The sequence below is a fragment of the Protopterus annectens genome, chromosome 16.part0 (assembly GCF_019279795.1).
Source record: "Protopterus annectens isolate FY-2018-M chromosome 16.part0, PAN1.0, whole genome shotgun sequence".
NCBI classification, from domain to species: domain Eukaryota; kingdom Metazoa; phylum Chordata; order Ceratodontiformes; family Protopteridae; genus Protopterus; species Protopterus annectens.
This window is the reverse complement of record NC_056750.1, coordinates 806,255,749-806,278,775: the sequence shown is the minus strand read 5'-3', so window position 1 is coordinate 806,278,775 and position 23,027 is coordinate 806,255,749. Positions and strand designations below refer to the sequence as shown.

At 41.8% G+C, this 23,027-nt stretch overlaps 1 protein-coding gene across 2 annotated transcripts in view; it reads right to left on the bottom strand.

Moving 5' to 3' along the window:
* The window catches only part of PRPF4 (pre-mRNA processing factor 4), a 981,057-nt gene that overhangs the window by 541,658 nt on the left and 416,372 nt on the right, over positions 1-23,027 (bottom strand). For both annotated transcript variants that reach the window (XM_044058032.1, XM_044058033.1), the window contains exon 5: positions 77-156. In XM_044058032.1, the coding sequence (XP_043913967.1) occupies positions 77-156 (80 nt within the window). The remainder of the gene's footprint in view (positions 1-76; positions 157-23,027) is intronic.

The window sequence follows — 23,027 nt, the reverse complement described above, 5'->3', positions numbered from 1 at the left end:
TGTATAAACACACATGCATATTATATACATATATACAGTTGCATCACCTCCCACACAGCAGCAACCTTTCATTTACCGTGGTAAGGAGTATTGTGCAATCCAAAAGCGGGCAGCCCTGAGACTCTCTGGACCTTCATGATACCACGTGGTCTGACACTAAAGAAGAAACAAAAACTGAAATTAGTACGAGTTATTTTCCTGCTAAAGGGTTTCAGAGATGACCCATACTTTACTAAATTTAGAAGTCTTATCTTCATAAAGGCAACACTGGCCTGCTTAACTGCTGGTACAGGGAAATATTCCTGCACATAAAATAAGCAATACTGTTCATAAAAGAAGATCAGAATGTGAACACATACAGAGCATTATTAACTCCTGTCAAAGGATATTTTTCAATGTGATATTGCAAACTGGGAGAATACTAATACCAGTGAACCAGGACATCATCCAGCAACAACTTGATGAAGATGAGTGGTCTAACTGCATCTATGCACCATACCGTTCATAACATTCATTCACTTTCAATATCCACTTCATCAGCTTCAGGCAAGCAATGGACATAAAGTAGCAAATAACTGTAATGTATCTAACAGCAGCAAAATCATAAGCATGCTTTTTTTTGTTTTTATCCTATTCCTTGCTATCTTCAAGCTCTTATCACAAAGTGATATAGTGCTTACCTTAGTGAGCATACCAAGACCGCCTGTTTTCCAGGCGGGGTCTTGCACATGGAAACCCCACTATGTGCAGGCTGTAAGAGGTATACAACTGCCAGCACTGTGCAGCAAGATGCACTGGGCAAGCAGTCGTCACACTGCAATCTGATAAAGGATTTTCTCAACCCAAAGTCCCCACCCCACATATTGAGATCAATGTCAGGCTGTTTGTGGGCCATAAGAAGTAACCTTACCAAACACCTCACCCCAGGTCCACAGGGCAACATATGTTCTGCCCCCCCCCCATACACCCCAACCAAATTGGAATAATTTCTCTAAGCTTGCACTTTAATCAGAGATCCACTGCAAAAACATGAACAACACTGCCCTTTCCTCCCCCAGGATTAGGTACACCCATCCTCCCTGCCAGCACAGTCAGGTGCTGAAGTCACTAACCGAACTACAGTCACCCAGGTCATAGTTAGGGCTTCTTCTCTCCATGTCATAAGGCTGGCAAAAATCAAACATCGTGATGTTTGAACTACATAAAAGCCCAGTTATCAGCAATCTATGCAGATTATTCATATTTATTTATTTGCCGTTTGTTTTCCAGGATAGTCCATTGGGCTACAAGGAGCCCATTTTCAATAGAGTCCTGGGGAGGAAAAGCTCCAGAGAAATACAAATACATAGTACAGAAAGGAGCACAAATCCATAACATACATTTCAATTAAATGTTAAACACATATTTTGTATAGTACAAACCCATATTGCACAATTCAAATAGATGTTACATAATACATAAATAAAAAAAAGATTTTCTTTACGAAAATTACATCAGGTTAATTCAGTTAGTAGTATTTTTTTTTTTTTTTTTTTTTTTTTTTTTAAGGGAATTACAACAAGGTAATTTTTTAGTCATTGATCGAATATGTCCCAAGGGATGTAAAACTTTAGGAGGTAGTGACAGGCAACAAAGTTTGGAAAGTTAGGAAGAAAGTGTAGTAAAATTAGGTTGGATGAGAGCAAAAGCATTTCCATTGTGAAGTAAGGTGCGAGTGCAGTGATGTTTTAAACAAGGGGGTACTGCTGGTGGTGCAGATGGGAGAAGGAAGAGAGTTCCACAGGTGTGCAAGAGAGAAGGACATCAATTAATTCCCAGCAGGATGTGTTGGTTTATGCAATTTAATTAGGTTTTGGGAATTGGATATTAGGAGTCTATCTGGTTTATGCATTTCAAAGGTATCTGCTAGGGAAAGGCAGACAGACGGGTTATGAATGAGTCTGTGTGCTTGGATGAGCTGGGTATATGTGAGGAAGTTTGGTAATTCTAGCCAACTTAGCTGGTGAAGAGAATTACAGTGGTGAGAAGAGGCTCTATGACCTGCCACAAATTTGGATATTTTGTTATAACAAGATGAGAGTTTTGTTTTGAGGGAAGATTGTAGGCTGGTTAGGAGAGATGCACCATATAAAAGGGATGGGATGAGGTATATACTAGCTAATGTAATCCTAGTGGTGGGAGAGATAAAGTGACTGTGGCGATACAGCATACCTAATTTTTTATGGGGTTTTTTGATATTTGCTTGTAGATGCTTATCAAAGTTTAGTTGATTGTCAGTGATAATTCCTAGTAATTTTGTGTCAGAGACTAGTTCTAGGGAGGGTATTATTATTATTATTGCTGGTAATTATGAATGATTGTTTGTCTAGGGAAGAGGTTTTTGATACACTGAGTAACATAAGTTTTGTTTTGGTTACATTAAGGGCTAGATGGTCGCGAACATCCACTGTTCAGTGGAAGAGAAGCCGGCTTGTGTTAGATTGTTAAGAGTTGTGATGGAAGGGGAGGAACAGATTATAGGAGAATCATCGGCATATTGGATGAGACTGGAGTTAGGAATGGCTTGGAAGAAATCACTTATGAATATGTTAAATAGTAGGGGGCCTAGAATGGAACCTTGGGGGATGCCTGTGGGTGTATTAAGGAAGGGTGAGGTAGCTTTTTTTTCCCATTTAACTGCTTGTTGCCGGTTTGTGAGACAGCTTGAGAACCACTGGGTAGAGGAAGGGGATAGGTTAAGTTTAGAGAGTTTGGCAAGGAGGAGGTTGTGGGAAATAGTGTCAAATGCCTTAGAAAGGTCGAGGAAGAGAGTGGATACAAAGTGGCCAGAGTCGCGGGCTTTGTTGATGGTTTCTAGGAAGGAGAGTAGGGCAGTGGAGGTACTATGACCTGGTCTAAAGCCATGTTGTGTGGGAGTAAGAAGCTGACTATTGACGAGGTAGGGTAAAAGTTGTTGGTGTACACACTTTTCAAGTAGCTTAGAAATAGGGGATAGGATAGCGATAGGGCGAAAGTTTGGGATGTCATTATTATTGCCACCTTTATGGAGAGGAATAATAAAGGCCTTCTTCCAGAGCTGGGGGACCTGGATTTCTGAGAAAGACCGATTAATTAGTATGCTGATAGGGAGAGGAATGACTTCTGCGGCTACTTTTAGGAAGTAGGAGGGAATTTCATCAGGGGCATTGGAACCAGGTTTTAATTTTAGGAGAAGTTTTTTTATGGTGGATATAGAGACGGGATTGATAGAGAAAGGTGGAGGTTGGGGGAAAGGGATGCTAGGGGAAGAAGGGGTGGGAGCACGCTGAGGAGGGGTTGTAGAGGTGTTGAAGGATGATGTTAGCTTGCTTATGAACTCTAGGAACAAAGAGTTAAATTGGGTGACCAAGTCCATGTCAGAGGCATCTGAGTTGGGGCATGGGTTTTCTTTTTTTCCCGGGTCGAGGAGAGAAGAGAGTCCTTTCCAAATTAGTTTGGGATTGGTGGTGTGGTTGGTTTGGAGAATGGAGAAATAGGCTCTGCGGTCTAAGATAATACGTTTTTTTGACTTTATTTTGTAGTGTTTTATATTTATTTAGGGCGATAGTGGTTTTATTTTTGTGCTAACGTGTCCAGGCTTTGTCACAGAGTCGCACAGTAGCCAAGGTGTTTTTGGTTAATCAGGGTACAGGGTTACATTTTATACGTTTTGTTTTCAGAGGGGCAAAAGAGTTGAGCAGGTTTGTGAAAGTAGAGTTAAAGTAGGATAGAGCATTATCTAAGGAAATAGTTTTTAATGGGTTCCAGTTTGTGCTTTTCAGTGCATTTGCGAAGGTTTCAGCACTGAAGTTCTTTAGGCAACGAGTGGAAATACAGGGGTGAGTTAGTTGTACAGAAGAGGGGAGACAGTGGGCAAAAGTGAGGAAATGGTCAGCTAGTACGTCTGGGAGAATACCACTATCCGAGATATAGTGAGGATGGGATACTAGAATCCAGTCTATTGTAGTTCCAGTGATGGAGTTCTTGGAAGGCCTGGTAGTGGAATTGATTAGTTGTGTAACGTTATACAAGTTAATATTGAGCGAGTTAGTGGGAGATTGGATTGTGGCCCAGTTTATGTTCATGTCCCCCAGGATTATGGTTTCATGAGTAATGTTGGTAGAGACCCAGGAGAGAATATCTTCAAGAGATGAGACATTGTCTCCAGGGGGAATATAGAGGGAGAGAACAAATATGAGTTTATGCTTGTTTAGGTGGAGTAGGGCTGGTATTATTTCTGCTTCGCCAAATTTGAGAAAGGGTTTGGTATAGGGGGTGATTAAGAAGGATGCCGGGTAAAGGAGTGCTACACCACCTCCCTTTTTTGTGTTCTGTCCTTCCTTAACATGCAGTAGTTGGGAGGAGTTATTTCAGAATCTTGTATGTGGGGCTTAAGTCAGGTTTCTGAGATGGAGAGAATATCGGGCTGGTTATGTAGAAGCCAGACAGACATGAAGGTTTGCAATTTTGTTACATAGGCTCTGAGCATTTAGAGCTGAGAAGTGGAGGGGTTTGCCTGTTGCTTGGGGGGTTGGATGCAGTGTGGTAGAAGGGCCTGGGTTTGGGTGGATATCCCCGGAGAGAAGGATAAAGCTAAGATGATGGATGAGGTATTTGGTTTGTTTGGGGTGTAGTATACAGGTAGAGTGTTTTGTGGACATTAGACTAGTGTAGTTGGGAACAGTGTTTTTAGAGTGAGGTAGGAGTCTATAGCGGAAGAGCATGCTAGTGTTGAGGGGGTAGAGACTGGGAGATATAGAAGTAACAATAGATGTGTACATTGTAGAGGATGGGGTAGTGGTGTGAAATGGGGGGGGGTTGCATTAGTAGGTTGGGTGATATAATTTAGATAAGCTAAGGTAAGTCTGACCAATATGCTCATGAAAGTATCATGAGAAAGGAAAGGACAACTGTGTTCAGAGCTTGTCAAAACTGCAGATTTTCCAGCATGTCCACTGCTGCATTAGTGATTATTTCTTGGGACTTCTACCACAGAAAGATAGATATCTAGCTAGAGTTTCAGAGCTTTGCACCCTTCCTCCCCAAGATGTGCAGAAACTCTTGACCTGAACATCAGCATATCAGCGATATAACAGGGATGTCCTTACACCACATCTTTAGCTCTTTTTTGCGCTGCTTTACAGTGGAAACAATTTAACATCAGACCACAAAACAGTGAACCTCTGACCAGGATTCTCAACCTAAAGGGACATACTAAGTAGCCTCTCCAAGCAACAGGTCATCCTGGGAAGGAAAAGCACCTTAGGACAGGAAAGGGGAGGTGCAGAGAGGCAAACACTGCAGCACTGGACATACTCAAAACACCTAAATTTATGGTAAGTTCCTAACACAAATGCACTATGTTCAGCACACTGTCCTCTGCTGCAGTTATGATAATCTCTTGTTAACATTCTCAAAGGTTGCAAACTGATATGGCTGAATCTGAGAAGGAACAAGTTCCAAGAGGCCCTGTAAGACACCTGTGGTAAACCCCACACCTGCCCTAGAGGAGACATTTTTTTTTCAAAACATTGCAGCCTGGATGTCTGAACTGATGACCATGTACCTGCTTCCAAAATGGACTGTGTGCTGACCCCTCATAGGAAGGTAGTGGTTTCTGCAGTGACTTTAGCAGAATGTCACCTAACTTGTCCTGAAATTGTCTTGCTGTGGAATGAAAATAGCAGGAGATGCAACAAGCTACACAATTAGAAATTTGCTTAGAAACAGGACAGACTGTTTTCTCTCCCTGGCAGAATCAGGATAGAAGTTTCCAGCCCCAGAGTTCAGTGAGCTAGGTGAAACTTTCACTACTGGCCTAGGTCCACCCAAAGAAGCCCCCATCCCAATGCTACAAGAAGATGTCTAACAGAACAATGGCTGAGGGCCTGGTAAGGTACAAAAAAGGGGGGATGAGACAAGATGAGAGAGAGTACCACTCAAGTCCTGAGGGCAAACAAGAAAAAAGCAGGACAAGGAGGCTGGAGGGAGGAAGGGAGCTTGGACTGCAACACTGAAACTATTCTAAACACCTACATTTGTGTTTAGTTCCTAACACAACGTATGCTATGTACATTACATTATTCACTACTGCAGTCCTCACCTGGAAATTAATACCTTTCAGGATAGCAGAAACAAATCTTGCTCTAACTCTAGATGCAGCCCCTACCGTATAATGTTTTGAAAAGGTGTGTAAAGTAGGACTAAGTAGCTGCTTCTAGAATGGCCTGGGTGGTGACAGCTTTAACTTTAGCAAAATGTGCTCCAATGGAGCCAGGAACCAGGTTCCAATGGTGCTTATAACAAAAGGCAATATGATGCCTACTCACTTAGGAGCATTTGTTGAACAGGCTTACTTTCTTCCCCTTCTGCAAAACAGACAAATGCTCTAATCAGTTTTTCTGAAATCTACTGTTCTCTACAGGTAGAATATCAGTTGTCTGTGCACACAAAGGGAATACATTGCAGGGTCCTTTCTCATGAGTGTTGGGTTTAGGATAAAAATACCTGGTGTTGAACAGTCTGGTTTAAGGAGAGTTTAGTAACCACTTCAAGTATGCAGAAAGGATTAGTTCAAAAAGCCACTCTGTCTTTATGTAACAAGAAAGGGCTCTTTGCACATTAAAGCTTGCAATTCTGAAACATGAATAGCAGAGATTACTGCCACTAAAAACAGCATCTTCCAAGAAAGCAAAAGAAGAGGGCAAGATGCAGCTGGTTTGGGGGGGGGGGGGTAAGGTCAACTTCTCTAGCACGTAACTGAGACTCCATGACTGAGCCTAGGATGCACAGCTCCCCTTACAGACTGCTTAACTGAAGGACTGGAATACAAAGAGGGCTACAAAAGAAAGCAGGAAGGAACAGCATGAACTTTGACAGATCTGTAAGCTAAGCTTGAGTTAGAGAGGTCTGACATATATTTCAAGACCAATGTCACTTCAGACTTTCCAGGGTCAAGGTTTCTGGACTAGGTACCAGATGGAGAACACTTATTTTGCTAGGTATAACTTTTCTTGTGCTAGGTTTCCTTGCTAATGCTCAAGACATCATATAATAATTTATGACTTGCTGGGTTTCCTTCCCAACACTCAAGACATCATATAATAATTTATGACTTGCTGGGTTTCCTAGTTTCCTTCCTAATGCTCAGCACATCATATAATAATTTAGGACTTGCTGGGTTTCCTAGTTTTCTTACTAATGCTCAGCACATCATATAATAATTTATGACTTGCTGGGTTTCCTTCCTAATGCTCAGCACATCATTTAATAATTTATGACTTGCTGGGTTTCCTTCCTAATGCTCAGCACATCATTTAATAATTTATGACTTGCTGGGTTTCCTTACTAATGCTCAGCGCATCATATAATAAATTTATGACTTGCTGGGTTTCCTTCCTAATGCTCAGCACATCATATAATAATTTATGACTTGCTGAATTTCCTTAATTCTCAGCATATAGTGTAATAATTATGACTTGCTGGTTTCCTTCCCAATGCTCAGCACATCATATAATAATTTATGACTTGCTGGGTTTCGTTACTAATGCTCAGCACATCATATAATAATTATGACTTGCTGGGTTTCCTAGCTTCCTTCCTAATGCTCAGCACATCATATAATAATTATGACTTGCTTGGCTTCCTTCCTAATGCTTAGTGCACCATATAATAACTTATGACTTGCCGAGTTTCCTTACTAATGCTCAGCACATCATATAATAATGACTTCCTGGGTTTTCCATACTAATGCTCAACATATCATATAATAATTTGACTTGCTGGGTTTCTTTAATGCTCAGGACATCATATAATAATTTGACTTGCTGGGTTTCCTTAATGCTCAGGACATCATGCAATAATTTATGACTTGCTGGCTTTCCTAGTTTCCTTCCTAATGCTCAGCACATCATATAATAATTTATGACTTGCTGGGTTTCCTTAATGTTCAGATCATCATATAATAAATTTATGACTTGCTGGGTTTCCTAGTTTTCTTCCTAATGCTCAGCACATCATATAATAATTTATGATTTGCTGGGTTTCCTATTTTTCTTACTAATGCTCAGCACATCATATAATAATTTATGACTTGCTGGGTTTCCTTCCTAATGCTCAGCACATCATATAATAATTTATGACTTGCTGGATTTCCTAGTTTCCTTACTAATGCTCAGCACATCATATAATAATTTATGACTTGCTGGGTTTCCTTACTAATGCTCAGCACATCATATAATAATTTAGGACTTGCTGGGTTTCCTTACTAATGCTCAGCACATCATATAACAATGACTTGCTGGGTTTCCTTCCTAATGCTCAGCACATCAAATAATAATGACTTGCTGGGTTTCCTAGTTTCCTTCCTAATGCTCAGCACATCATATAATAATAATGACTTGCTGGGCTTCCTTACTAATACTCCGCACATCATATAATAATTTATGACTTGCTGGGTTTCCTTCCTAATGCTCAGCACATCATATAATAATTTATGACTTGCTGGGTTTCCTTACTAATGCTCGGCACATCATATAATAATTTATGACTTCCTGGGTTTCCTTAATGCTCAGCACATCATATAATAATTTTTGACTTGCTGGATTTCCTAGTTTCCTTACTAATGCTCAGCACATCATATAATGATTTATGACTTGCTGGGTTTCCTTACTGCACAGCACATCATACAATAATTGATGACTTCCTGGGTTTCCTTAATGCTCAGCACATCATATAATAATTTTTGACTTGCTGGGTTTCCTAGTTTCCTTACTAATGCTCAGCACATCATATAATGATTTATGACTTGCTGGGTTTCCTTACTGCACAGCACATCATACAATAATTGATGACTTGCTGGGTTTCCTTAATGCTCAGCACATCATATAATAATTTATGACTTGCTGGGTTTCCTTACTAATGCTCAGCACATCATATAATAATTATGACTAGCTGGGTTTCCTAGTTTCCTTCCTAATGCTCAGCACATCATATAATAATTTAGGACTTGCTGGGTTTCCTTACTAATGCTCAGCATATCATATAACAATCCACTGTATAGCAAAAACCTGGAATGCCCTTCCTGCCCACATAACTGACAACAAATCCCCATTGCAGTTCAAGAAACTTGCTAAAACTCCCTTTTGGAATAAATCGACTGTGCTCATGTATCCCCCCAATAAATCGACTGTGCTCATGTATCCCCCCTGGCTAATGTCTCATTAGAACACTTGACCTAACTTAAGTAACTCTGCTAAGCCAATCAATCATAATACTGTACCCACAGTTAATCTACTGCTCATCCCATCTCTCCAGGAGTTAGGGAAAACTACTCCAGCAATGTTCAGCTTTCCACAAGCAACTAAAACCAGGAAAAGATCTATTGTAAATCAATTTATCCTTCTGAACTAAAAGTAGACGAAGCCATATAGTGAATAAATTTGTTATCCTTCTCAACTATAGCGAGCATCATCTGCATTCTCAGAGCCTTTATTCTACATCTCTCTGCTTTTACTCTGATAGTAAATCTATCACAGGAATCCTAAACTTAGGAATATCTTCTAAAAAGAGGATCAAAGGGCTCAGACAGATGCCATATGCTGCCCGGTTAAAGAAACTCCAGCTCTACTCAGTGGCATACCGCCTGTTCAGAGGCGATCTGTGCCCGACGTATAAAGCCATGTCCAACCCGGAATTAATGGACATGCTGCACCTCAGAAAATCCAAATCCCGTCGAGCTATGCGCTCGAGAGACTTGAACCTCAGCACTGAAATAAATAGGACATGCTGGAGGGACAGATTCATAACTCAGAGGCTTCCTTCACTCTGGGATAAAATCCCAGTCCAGGTTAGGCAGAGTCCCTCATGGACTCTCTTCAAGAGGAATTTTGATGAGTGGATGGGAGATCGTAGGTTTACCCCGGGTATCACTTCTGTGTCACTGTTAGACAGAGGCACTGTATACTAACCTCGAAAAAGGGCATAGCAAAATAAATTTAAAATGAGTGGCGAAAGCCAAACACATTCTGGCTAGGCTTATAAATGTCCTAGGGCAGATAGCCTAGTATGAACCTATGAAACTATAAAATATAATATTACATTGTAGAGAATGAATGTATCCTGGGGCGGCCACGGTGGTGCAGCGGTTAGCGTTGCCACCTCACAGCAAGAGGTTCTCCGGTTCGATCCTCGGCTGGGGTGCCTTCTGTGCGGAGTCTGCATGTCCTCCCTGTGGTCACGTGGGTTTCCTCCCACATCCTAAAGACATGCTGTAGGTGGATTGGACACTCTAAATTGGCCCAAGGTGTGAGTGCATGCATGTGTGTGCCTTCTGTGGAAGGTTGGGCACCGGGCTGGCAACTCGACACCGTAAAACTCCACTGCCAATCATGAGCAGACAGGTGATCCACTGTGGCAACCTCTAACATGTAAAAGTCAAAAGAAGAAGAAGAGAATGAATGTATCCTGTTAGTTAATATGTATGTCAAAGTCTCTTCTATGGAAATTGTATGTCAAAACTCTGTCCTTAAAGCTATGTTTTGTAAAAAATCTTTCTCCTGGAGCTTTTCTCCCCGGGCCTCCACTGAAAATGGACTTGTAATCCAGTTGGACTCTCCCGGTCAACACATGTAAAATAAAATAAATAAAAATAAAATGACTTGCTGGTTTTCCTAGTTTCCTTACTAATGCTCAGCACATCATATAATAATTTATGACTTGCTGGGTTTCCTAGTTTCTTTACTAATGCTCAGCACATCATGTAATCTTTACTAATGCTCAGCACATCATGTAATAATTTATGACTTGCTGGGTTTCCTTACTAATGCTCAGTTCATCATATAATAATGACTTGCTGGGTTTCCTTAATGCTCAGGACATCATATAATAATTTATGACTTGCTGAGTTTCCTTACTAATGCTCAGCACATCATATAATAATTTATAACTCGCTGGGTTTCCTTACTAATGCTCAGCACATCATATAATAAATTTATGACTTGCTGAGTTTCCTAGTTTTCTTACTAATGCTCAGCACATCATATAATAATTTATGACTTGCTGGGTTTCCTTCCTAATTCTCAGCACATCAAATAATAATTTATGACTTGCTGGGTTTCCTTCCTAATGCTCAGCAGATCATATAATAATTTGTGACTTGCTGTGTTTCCCAGTTTCCTTACTAATGCTCAGTACATCATACAATAATTTATGACTTGCTGGGTTTCCTTACTAATGCTCAGCGCATCATATAATAATTTATGACTTGCTGGGTTTCCTAGTTTCCTTACTAATGCTCAGCGCATCAAATAATAATTTATGACTTGCTGGGTTTCCTAGTTTCCTTACCAATGCTCAGTACATCATACAATAATTTATGACTTCTTGGTTTAGCACGAGATCATCAAGGTTGGCAGCATCAATGTGGCTATACTAGGATGTAGCAGGTACCTTTGTTCTGTGTTAGGTCTGCTAATTGAAGAACCACCTTGGATTTTCCTTTCGCCAAAATGTCTAGGAGAGGGAACCAGTGTTGCCTTGGCCAAAAGGAGATATTATGATTACTCCTGACTTCTCCTGTTGTACTGTTAACAACCTGAGGATCAAGGGTATGGGAGGGAAAGCATACAGAAACAGAACTGTCCAGTCTAAGGAGACTGTATCTGTGTTCCAGGCTCCTGGAGTTACTAGCCCTGGGCAAAACTCTCTCACCTGCCCCTGTTCAAATGAGAAACAAAATGGGTCCATTTCTGGCAAATCCCATGAGCTGATCAGAATAAAGGTTTCTCTGTGTAACATCCAATATGCATAGGTTTCTGCTATCACATTCTATCCAAAATATATACAAGTTGCCTTCAGGGATAGTCCTCCTCTATACTACATTCTCACAAGCTTGCAAAGCTATTCTGCACAGCAGACAGGAGGGAGTCTCTTCCTGCTTATGTACACCATCAATGCATTGCTGTCTGCGCTTGCAAGACTCTCCCCTTATATGGCAGGAAGTAAGGCTTTTAATGCAGCAAAAAATGCTACCATTTCCTTGTTTTTTATAAATAAAGGTCCTCATATCAGAGTACCTCGCTGACCCTCTTCAAGTGCAACCTTGATGCGTGGATGGGAAACCACAAATTTGTCCCAGGAGTTCCACCTTTGTCCTTCACTGACAGGGGCGACAGGTGCAGACTGAAGTTGTTTTTTGTGGGGGATAAACTCTTGGCTAGGCTTGTAAGGGCCTCGGGGCCATTAGCCTAGTAACCTCCTATGATCACCCTCTCATGATACACATGAAGCTCAATGGACCGAAGAGCATTCACTGATACAGAAGAGATTGCTGCATCCACCATAAGATTTCTTTCTTTATGCATGGCAGTGGGCAGATACTGGTTTGCAACTGATGAAAAACAGATGGAACTGGCAATCTAAAGTGCCACTGAAGTTCCATGTGTAGGTGTACCAAAGGCACTACTGGAATGTATGCCATCATGCATCTCAGAAGCCTCAGACACTTCATGACTTTGTCTCTTTTTAGGTGGAAAAGGTAAAGTATTCAGCCAACATCTCCAGTTAGTCCTGAGAGGAGAAGGCAATGCACTAAGAGTGTCTAGAGAAGCTTCCAGAAAAGTCACTTTCTGAAAGGGGGTCAGGAAAGATTCCCCCCCCCCCCTGTTGACTGTTAGGCTCAGTTCCTTGAAGCATATTACGGTGAAATTCATGGCATTCAAAGCACCCTAGCAGGACTCTGCTAATACAAGGCAAATGTCTAAGTAGGGAAGATGTGTATACAAAACTATAGATGGCCCACTGTTTGTGTATAAAAAAGATGCTATTTTTAAACATCTGTTAGAAAAAGATGAAACAAAAGTATTGCCACCTAACACGGACAAAGCAAGAGGGACGTACAAGTGCCATGGGTGTTCAGTTGGTAGATTTATTTATGCAGGTCCGTCTATAGTTCTGTCATATTTACCATTTACAGTAAAGGTTACTGGAAGATTTCACTGTGGTTCCGTAGGAGTAGTAACACTGGAGTCTGTTCTGGATGCGATTACTTTTACGTTGGTATGACCACTAGGTGTCTCCATGCCAGGATAAAAGAACACTTGTATGCCATCAAGTCTTGGGAAACAATATTGTGTTTGAACAAAGCATTGTTGTATGTGAAAAATATAAAAGTTTTATTTCGCTGTATTGGAACAAGTCAATTTTGATAACAGGGGTGGTGATTTTAAAAATCAGGTAGAGAAAAAGAGAAGTTCAATGGCAAATAACGTTGAAGTCCGATTCTCTACCTGTTTTAAATGGGCATGTTAATAAAAGTGTTTTTTAAGGGACAGAAAATTAAACAGGTACAAAATAATTAACTAATGAAGGTGGAGTGCACTAACTATATTGTGCTAATTATGACATCATAATTAAAGTTTATTGGTTGTAACAATAATTCAATGTATAAAAGATGTTTGATTTTAGCTGATTTTGTATGTTTTTTGATGAAGTTTTATGAAAGCAGATATTAAAAGAAACTATGCTAATTTTATTCCTTTCGAGTCCTTTGCACTTTTTTTATTTTATTAGTGTTTTGGTTTGCGGTGGTGCAGCGGTAGCGTTGTTGCCTCACAGCAAGAGGTTTTCCCGTTCAATTCTCGGCTTGGGTTGGGAGTGCCTTCTGTGTGCAGTCTGCATGTCCTCCCTGCGGTCGAGTGGGCATTCAAAAGACATGCTTTGAATGGTCGTGCCTTCGTTGAAGGTTGGGCGTCGGGCTGGCAACTCAACACCATAAAAACCAACTGCCAATCATTAGCGGACCGGAGTTCCGCTGTGGCGACCCCCAACCGGGAAAAGCCAAAAGACAGACAAACAGTGTTTTGGTTTGTGTACACTTCAGCCTCAGTGGTGGGTTTGTTTTTTCAGTCCTGAATTTTCAATAGGGAGCCGTTCCACAAGCTGAAGAACCTATAAACCCAAATTAAACTCATATGGCTACAATGAGAATGAATCTTCCTCCAAGGACTTCCGCAGACTCTGGAAGATGGCCAAAGAATACTTCAAATGATATACAAAGAATGGGATTTAGAGGTCTATAAAGTTTACTGTGTCTGCTGGGACCCCCATGGATCTTACAGATGCTACACCTGTTCCAAACATGCAGTGCATGAAACTGGCCTTGATTCAGAGCAACTGGTTACCCATACATTGAAGGTTTTCTTAAGGTGCAGTAGTGTCAGCTTTCTAATTTAAAGCAAATGATGGACATGAAGACCTCCAAACTTCTTTTTTTGAAATATTTTTGCTGTATTATTAACTTGCCTGCCAACCAGACTATTGCATGCAAAGTGAAAAATCTGCACCTCCTACTAGATTTTATTCAACAGCCTGAAGACACAAACAGACATGTCTCATCAGCACCTCTCCCAATTGTACAGACAGGTTCCAATCAGTGATAGCAAATACTGACTTTGGGGATTGTTATCAAATCTCTGATCAATCCTCCATATTCTAAGATCCTTAGAATATCTAGGCAGGACTAAATGGTCTCCTTCTGCTTTTCTGTACCTTCCTTCAGTACCTAGTGAAAAGTGAATTTCAATTAATAACGTGGAGGCCCACAAACACGGTTATTAAATCAGGGTGCTTAAAGTACTTATCCAGTGGCAGGTCAATGAGGTGGCTGGGTGTCTGCTGCCTTACAGGAGTCACCAACGACACCACAGAGGTGGGTGCAGGGTACTACTACAAAAATGAGCTATAAAATTACTGCCTTAATTGTGAGCCACTATAACTTATCTGGAGACTAACAAACCCCTTTCACAGCAGAATGGATTATGGGCAGAAACAAAGGGATCTCTAAGATATTCCACTATCTCCATAAAGCACATGCCTACCATAGTATCACAGAAGCCAAACTCTCATTTTTCTCTAACAAAATCCTCAAACAGAGGCTCTTCCAATGAGGATGGAATGACTAGACCTGAGGTGGTAACAAACCAGAATGGAGATGCGTCCTCGGGTTCAAACTTTAAATGTTCTGCTCTACTGTCTTAGAATTTCAGAAGGAAGTTACATCCAAAACCATTCAGTAAAGTACTTTGGAAAATACATCAACTACTATGTCACCTCTGAACAAAGATGAGGAAGATCAAAGACGTTTTTTTTTTTTTAAGCCAGCCATGGCCTTTATTATCATCAGAAATCTTCACAGTATGAAGGACTCTATAGAGAAAGTTTCTAAAGGGATGATTACCTTTAGAAACTTGGATAGGATGGATGACCCATGCAATCCCTTTTCAGAAAGATTTGCTACCAAAGATCTCAAAACACTTCTGGCTTGGTACCTCCTAAAGGGCTGAATTCTGTTCCTACACATCAGTGGGAATGAACTAAAAGAGAGAACCCTTTTGATTGATGGTTCTCTAACAATGGCAGGAAGGAGTTCTAAGAAAAGAAGCAAACCTGCAGAGACAGCTGAAAGCCATCTGCCACTCCTACCGCTACCGACTGCGACAGAGGTCTGACAGACAGCCTAGCTGATTACAGACCACAAAGAGGAGCTAGGATTTGACTAGAGACCCTGAAGATGCATCACCTTGCAAGTTTCTGTAAAAGTGGCTTCTTTGCAACTGCTAGTAGGGTATAGGAGTCAAAGAGTATAATCATATTCAGAATACATTAAGGATAACTACAAAGGCTTTGGGACTTCAATCAACTGTCTGGGACTTTTGCCATTTCCAAATGTCACACAGGCATGTCATATATCCCTTTCAACAAATTAGGGCTCTTCCCAAGGAAAGAAAAATCTGGGCACATTCTGAAAATTTTAAAAATGCATCTACAATGCCTGCTGAATCTGGATAATAAGAAAATTGTGCCCACTGACTGAGACAAATGCTGTCTCAGTTCACTTAAGAAAATAACCTCAGTCACTGCTGTATCATTGTGTGTACACAGCAGGCTCACCCTGTGAGTAGCAGGCTTCAAGATCTTCTTTTCCAATAACGCTGGAATGGTAAAGAATAAGTCATCTGTAAGGGATCCTTCACACTTCTTAACACATTCCTACACAAACTATTTGATGCAATACAAGCACCTGTGTATTCACTGTCAGTGGTACTAAAGCCAGGTGTAAGACACGTGTGATTCAGTTCAACAGCCTCCACAGTCTAAGCATAAGGGAAAAGACAATGTCTGCCAAGGGTTGAAGTCTCAGAATTGTTACCCACAGGTCAGAAAGTGAAAAAAATAAGCATCAGCAATATTCTGTGATGTGTACTTAACAGCACAAGCCCATTCCCTTCAAAAGATGGGCCAGCAGTGCTTAAGTACTGCCCAGTGCTGACCTTCGCCGGTTTCTGAGAGTCTTACATCAGAAATATCTGGCCCAAGACTAGCTCCAACAATAGCAAGGAAGACAAAATTGATGCCTTTCTTACAAGTGCAAGTTCAGCGCACATAATGTAGGATCTATGTCAGGCCACTCAACAGCTGAACAGATAATTTTGCTTTAAGACAGATATACTGGAGTACCATTCCATGTGACCCAGACAATTATTCACAGACATTATCCACACATCTCAAACTTAGAAGAGTCTTCAGCATTAGATTAAGCATTTTTGAAACAAACGGCACCCAAGTTATCTTTATTTAGAAGCATATTCCTGCTATCCTGCATAATGGGGTGAACGGCTATGGTGTCCAAATGAATTTTAAGCAACAGCTCCTTCAACTGCTAGTAAGGCATGGACTCGCCTTCTACAAAGGACTGCTTCTTTCTTCCCTAGGTAATGTTTTCGCTCCTCTTTTTTAAGAAAAAGACGTACTGACCACGTCCAATTAATTCTCCTGAGTCACACCCTTGCTGCTATTGGACTACAGGCCTAATGCAACACAGAGGAAGACGCATAAGGAAGACGAGAAGATGATGTTTTTCTTACATTTCTCTAATTTTCTTCTTTCTGAACTGAATATATTTTACTTGTCTGTATGCTTTGTGAATAACGTATTATTTTTCTTTATCTCTAGTATCTTGTTATCACTGATGGGTCTTCTGAGAAACTTTGTTACTGGAAAGAGATTAAGAACCACATCACTTAACCACTTAAAAACATAACTAAATAAATAAATACATTTGCAGAGCCCATCCCCATGGTGCAGATGGAACGAGTCCTAACTTCATTCACAGTTCATTTAGTAGCGCACATGCCTGAAGGAACGGGAATGTGAAGGGGTGACATCTATCTACTCACTCATTTCAGGAGGAAAAGGTGGTTATTGTGAAGAAAGGGTGTATCCTTACCATGATCAGACAAGGAAATACTGTACTCAACTGACAAATTCAAATGTAACTTGGACACCTGGATGGGGAATAAGAAATTCATCCCTGGTTTGGCACATACATCTCTAATGGACAAAGGCAGCCTGTAAATTATTCATCTCCTAGCCCCTTGCCTTTCATCTCCCAAGGCCCTGCCTACACTTACCAAGGGTACCAGAACTTGTCAGAGATTTGGGATGCATGGCTAGGCTTACAAAAAGGCCCTTGTGGCTGTCAGCCTAGTAAACACCAATGAAGCTATATACTATACCAGGGCATGCTTCACCAGGTCTTCGCAGATGGCATCTGTAACACTTACAAGCATGGGATTATGGGTAAGCTATAGAGAAGTTAAAAAAACTCCCTTGGTAACAATATAACACTGGCCTGGGATCTTCAAACTTTTCAATGGCATCAGGAGTTGATAAAATTATATTTAATACACTTAGGTATGGAGGAAAGAAACAGTCAACAACTGAAGAGCAAGCAAAAAATCAAATCAATCTGCAAATTTCCCTTTTAGAGGTCTCACTCAGAAATTTTCCACTAAACAATGGCACATCTATGTAATATGACTAAACATTAGAGAGAACCAGCACCCTTTGGTCCTGTGCTCAAGATAGATCAAGTATCTTGAGTCTGTGACTTGCAAGTGGAGCGGATGTCTATAAGGGCACTTGTCTGTACTGTGAATCATGCAAAATATTTTGCAGTAAGGAAAATGAACATCCTTGAAATACAAATGCAGGGAGAACTCCAGATGAACTCTGTTGTGAGGCATGAAAAACTAGACATCATATGGAAAGCCACACATGATGTAACGCAAGATCGAACTCAGCAACGTTGTCCAGCAGCAGCAGTTGTTCCTGATGTAAAGCAAGACTGAACTCAGTGATGCTGACCAGCAGCAGCACCAAGTGGACTACAGAAAAAGAACAAATACCAGTGACTGGTGTCTGTTCAGCTTAAGCCCAGTGCTTAGTATCTGCTGCAACAGCCACTGTAAATGAAAAACTGGAGTTCCTGAAACAGAACAAATAGAGGTTCATAGGTAGGTACTAGGCTATCTCCCTTAGATTAGTTCCCTGTGCCTCTGTCCAGCAGAGCCATTGAAGTGATCCCTGGGGTAAACTTTCTGTTTCCCATCCACTCGTCAAGGTTTCTCTTGAAGAGGGTTAGCGAGGAGCTCTGCCTAATGTAGATTGGAATCTTGTTCCAGAGCATGGGAAGTCTCTGGGACAGGAATCTATCCCTCCAGCACATCCTATTTATTGTTGTGGTGAGGTTTAGATCCCTGGAGCGTGTGGCTCGAGGGGATATGGTTTTCTTTAGGTGGAGAATGTCCATCAATTCTGGGTTGGACATGGCCTTGTATGTCAGGCAGAGATCACCTCTGAGTAGGCGTTATGCAACAGAGTACAGCTGGAGTTTCTTCAGTCGAGCTGCACAGGGCATCTGCTTGAGGCCAGCGATCCTCTTGATGAGGAATTTCTGTGGTCTTTCCAGTTGTTGCAGGTGTCTTGTAAGGTACATCCCAAATGAGGCACTGTACTCTATGATGGGTCTGATGAGTGATGCGTAGAGGGGCCCAATGACCACATTCGATCTGGATGCAAACCCTTTTGTGATTAGGTGGGCCACATAGAAGGATTTTCTAACCACTTTGGCAGTTGGATTATCAAAGGAGAGGTTACTATCTACTTGGGTCCCCAGATCCCTTATTATGTCTTCCGTATTTAGGGGGCTACCACCTATGCGGTAGTTTGCGGGTACTTTGCTTTTTCCAAAGGGGATGACTATGCACTTTTTGGCATTTAGCTTGAGACCATGGCTTTGACACCAGGTATCTGTCTCAGTGAGACCCTTTTGGAGAATGTCTGTGTCAGCCGGAGAGTCAATTATAGCCCCTAGTTTGCAGTCGTCTGCGAACTTGGTGAGCCATAGTCCTCCTGTGCTTGCCTGTACCTCTGAGATGTATATGCCGAACAGGAGGGGACCTAGGACTGAGCCCTGGGGAACACCACTTGTAACAGGTTTAGAGTCAGACCTAGCTCCTACAACTCTTGCCATGTGGGTTCTGTCAGTGTGCCAGTTGGCAACCCATCTCGTGATGTAGGGTTTATGTTCAGGCTGGTGAGCTTGTCTAGAATACCTGAGTGGGGAATAGTGTCGAAGGCCTTTGCGAGGTCTAGGTAGGCTGTGTAGACCACCTTTCCCTCGTCTATAGTCTTGGTAACTGTCTCAAAGAAGCCCACCAGGTTTAGGAGGCATGATCTGTCCTTAAAGCCGAACTGGGTTGGGTCCAGTGTTTGGAGGTTTCCAATGTCCCTGTTAATGAGATCCATGATGATGAGTTCCATAGCTTTGCAGACCAAGCTAGTCAGGCTTATAGGGCGATAGTTCCTGGGGTACGTTCTGGCTCCACCTTTGTGGAGTGGAATAACCATTGCTGTGCGCCACTCTGTGGGCACGTAGCCTATGGAGAGGCGGAGTTTAAACAGTGTGTTTAGGTGAGGGGTTAGTTCATCTTTGAGCTTGTGTAGGATGCAGCCTGGGACACCGTCCGGTCCCATTGATGCTGTGATTTTGGCTTTGGAAAGAGCTGCTTTAACCTGAGTGACTGTGATTTCAGGGGCACTATATTCTTCTGGTATAGTTACGGGCCCTTTTGGGGGTGAGAGGGGGTGAAGTTTGCACTGAACTTGTCTGCCAGGATGTTAGCTATATCGGTCTGTTCAGTGTATTTTGTGCCATTCTGCACCAACTCCGAGCAGATCTGAGAATTGCCACTTAGATTCTTGACATAGCTAAAGAATGCCTTGTGGTTATCTTTGGAGTCCATGGCAATTTTTCTTTCAAAGCTAGCCTTGGATGATTTTATGAGGGAATGTAGTTTCTTGCTGATACTGATCAGGAATGTCTTCCCTTCTTGGAATTTTACTCTTTTCTGTACTAGTTTCCTCCTTCTATTGTATAGCTTGTTTATGGCAAGGGTCCACCAGACTGGTTTCCTTTTCTTGGAGGAGTGAGTCTTGGTTTTGTTTGGGATAGCACAATCCATGCATTCTTGTTGGTGCCCGTAGAGTGCATTAGTAAAGGATTTTGCAGCTTGGACAATGTTATCCTTTAGCATGAGGGCTTTGAAACTTCCCACCTCGGTCTTAAGTAACGTGAAGTTTGCTTTTGAAAAATTTTTCACGGTGATTTCTTTGACAGAGGGTGGCGGCGGAATGTGGATATCCAGAGTGATTAGTTTATGGTCAGATCTAACCAGCGAGGGGTTGACCTCCGGTGTGGAACACTGGTCGCCCATGTTGGTGATGACCAGGTCCAATATATTGTCACCTCTGGTGGGGGTGTTAACCAGTTGTTCCAGGGCGTTTGAGTTTATAAAATTCTAGGAAATGTTGGGTCAGGGAGTTCGTACTTGAGTAGTTCTCCCAGTTAATGTTTGGATAATTGAAATCACCCAATATCAGGGTGTTTGGTAGGACCTTTATGTTTCCCAGTGTTTCCAGGAATGCAGAGTGGGGGTCCTGGGACATGGTGGGTGATCTGTAGCAAGTTATAATTTGAATAGCAGTTTTGCCCGTTGTTAGTTGCACGCGGATGATCTCTGAAACATCGTGCTGTGCTACTAACCTGGAGGTGTGGGTATCCTTGATAAATATGGATACTCCCCCGCCTTTTGTATTTCGGTCCGGGTTTTGTGGCCGAAATGTATGGTATGAGTTGTAGCCTGGTAGTGCTGGGGTGATCTCTGGAGCCTTAAACCAGGTTTCTGTTACTGCACATGTATCGATTTTCTCCATACTGAGAAGTGCCTCAAGTGCGTGCATTTTGAGGTTTAGACTTCTGTCATTGAGCAGCTTTACCCTCAGTTTTTTGTTACTTGTGCCATTTATGGTGGTGGGTTTGTCTTTTGAGCCTTGCATAAAAAAGGCACTATGGGGGTGGCAAGAGCCTTGGCCAGTATTTGAAAGCCTAAGGGTGACAGGTGCAAGCAGCCTCTAGCAAAGCAGCGTGGCTTGTCGAGCATGTCATCCCAGGCTGGCAGACACTGGATCCCCTTTGAATGACACCAGAAGCTTAGCCAGTTGTTGAAATTGATAATTTTTTCTCTCTACCGTGGTATCATTCTTGGTGAGGGCAGGATGCTACTCAGGGTCAGGGTCATACCAGCCTGGGCTACGTGATCAGAGAGCTCCTCCATGTCTTTTCATGTAGTCCAAGGAGGTACAGCTCAGGTCATTCACACCAACATGGACAATGACAGAGTCATATTTGTTCTTGTTCTGGAGTGACCTGAGTGCTTGTGTATGTGGCGGATCCTGGCACCCGACAGGCAACTAACAGTAACCTTCTCCTTGATCAAACAGTGAGTGGGACATCAGTGTGCCTGACTATAGAGTCACCTATTAATAGCGTGTTGTGGATATTATTTTGCTTTAAGGGCTGTGATTGTGTGGCAGACTGGTTTTGTGAAGTATGTGTTTCATGGTTTGTGTTGGGGGTGTAGGTTGCTTGGATGTCTGCTTTGGGGGTCTCTGTTGCTTTTGCAGATTTTTATTTAGAGCCTCAGAGTATGTTTTTGTGTATTTATGTCTGTTTTTTGCCAGTGCTGGTTTCATAGGTCTATGTGAGACTGGTGGTGTGATGCAAGTAATTCCCTTCTCCTCTTGACTGCCTGGTCCAGTCTTGGGTTGAGAGAGCTTAGCCTCCAGTTTGGCTGTATAATTGCATCTCTCGCATGTATTAGTGTTTGGTGGAAGGAGGAGAGGGTTGCCTGTGTACATGAGGCAATTGTAACATTGCCTCAAAATGCCCAGATTCACCAGCTGGACTGGAGAGTACACTTGAAACTGCCCTTTGGACATGCCTGGATAGGTACAGTGAACTGTTTTACTGATTGGCTGGTAAGGTCGAATAGAGAGCCTTGTCCTTCTCTACAGTATAGGAGATCTAGTGTTAAGATTTATTAGTGCTTGCTATGAGTTTTGGGCAACTGCCAGGATGAGAAGTGAATGATTTGAGTGCTTAAGTTGAAAGTTTGTCTAGTTCCAAGGGAAAAATTGAAGAGTAGACTTTGTGGAGCCGGAAATACTTATACCCTAGCTAACCGGCACTGCTCGGCGTGCAAAACCACTCAAATGCAGGTTTTATAGCAGGGAAATGAAAGATAAAAATTAGCCCAAAATGGCCAATAAACTACTAATTACTGGGCTGAAACCACTCCTCCAGGGACAGATAGGCTGCTCAAAGCTCCCTATCTTACAGTGAACAGAGAAACTTCCTTATATCCAAGTAAGGTATGGGCAAACACAGAAACTTGTAACACAGCCCTGAATTCAGCACTAACCTGAAAACTGGACTAAACTAGCTTAGAAAGGCGGGAAAACAAGTATATTTTTTTCAGAAAATAAAGCAGATAAAATCAAACAATTTAAATGCACAGAAATGGCTATCACACTTGAGTGTGTAGCCCACAACAGTTAAACAGGTAATTTAAACACAAAAACAACTTTGTTAAAGTGCAGGTAGTAAAATAAGTGCAATATGTAGCCGAAACAAGCTTTTTAAATCACAGAAATTAGAAAATCTGCGTTTTAGGCAGAATTAGCTTAAGGCAGCAAGAAAATGCAGAAAAATGATACTTAATCACTCCAGAGTCTCTTTTGCCTCTCTGCTGCTGTAGAACTCTGCAGGG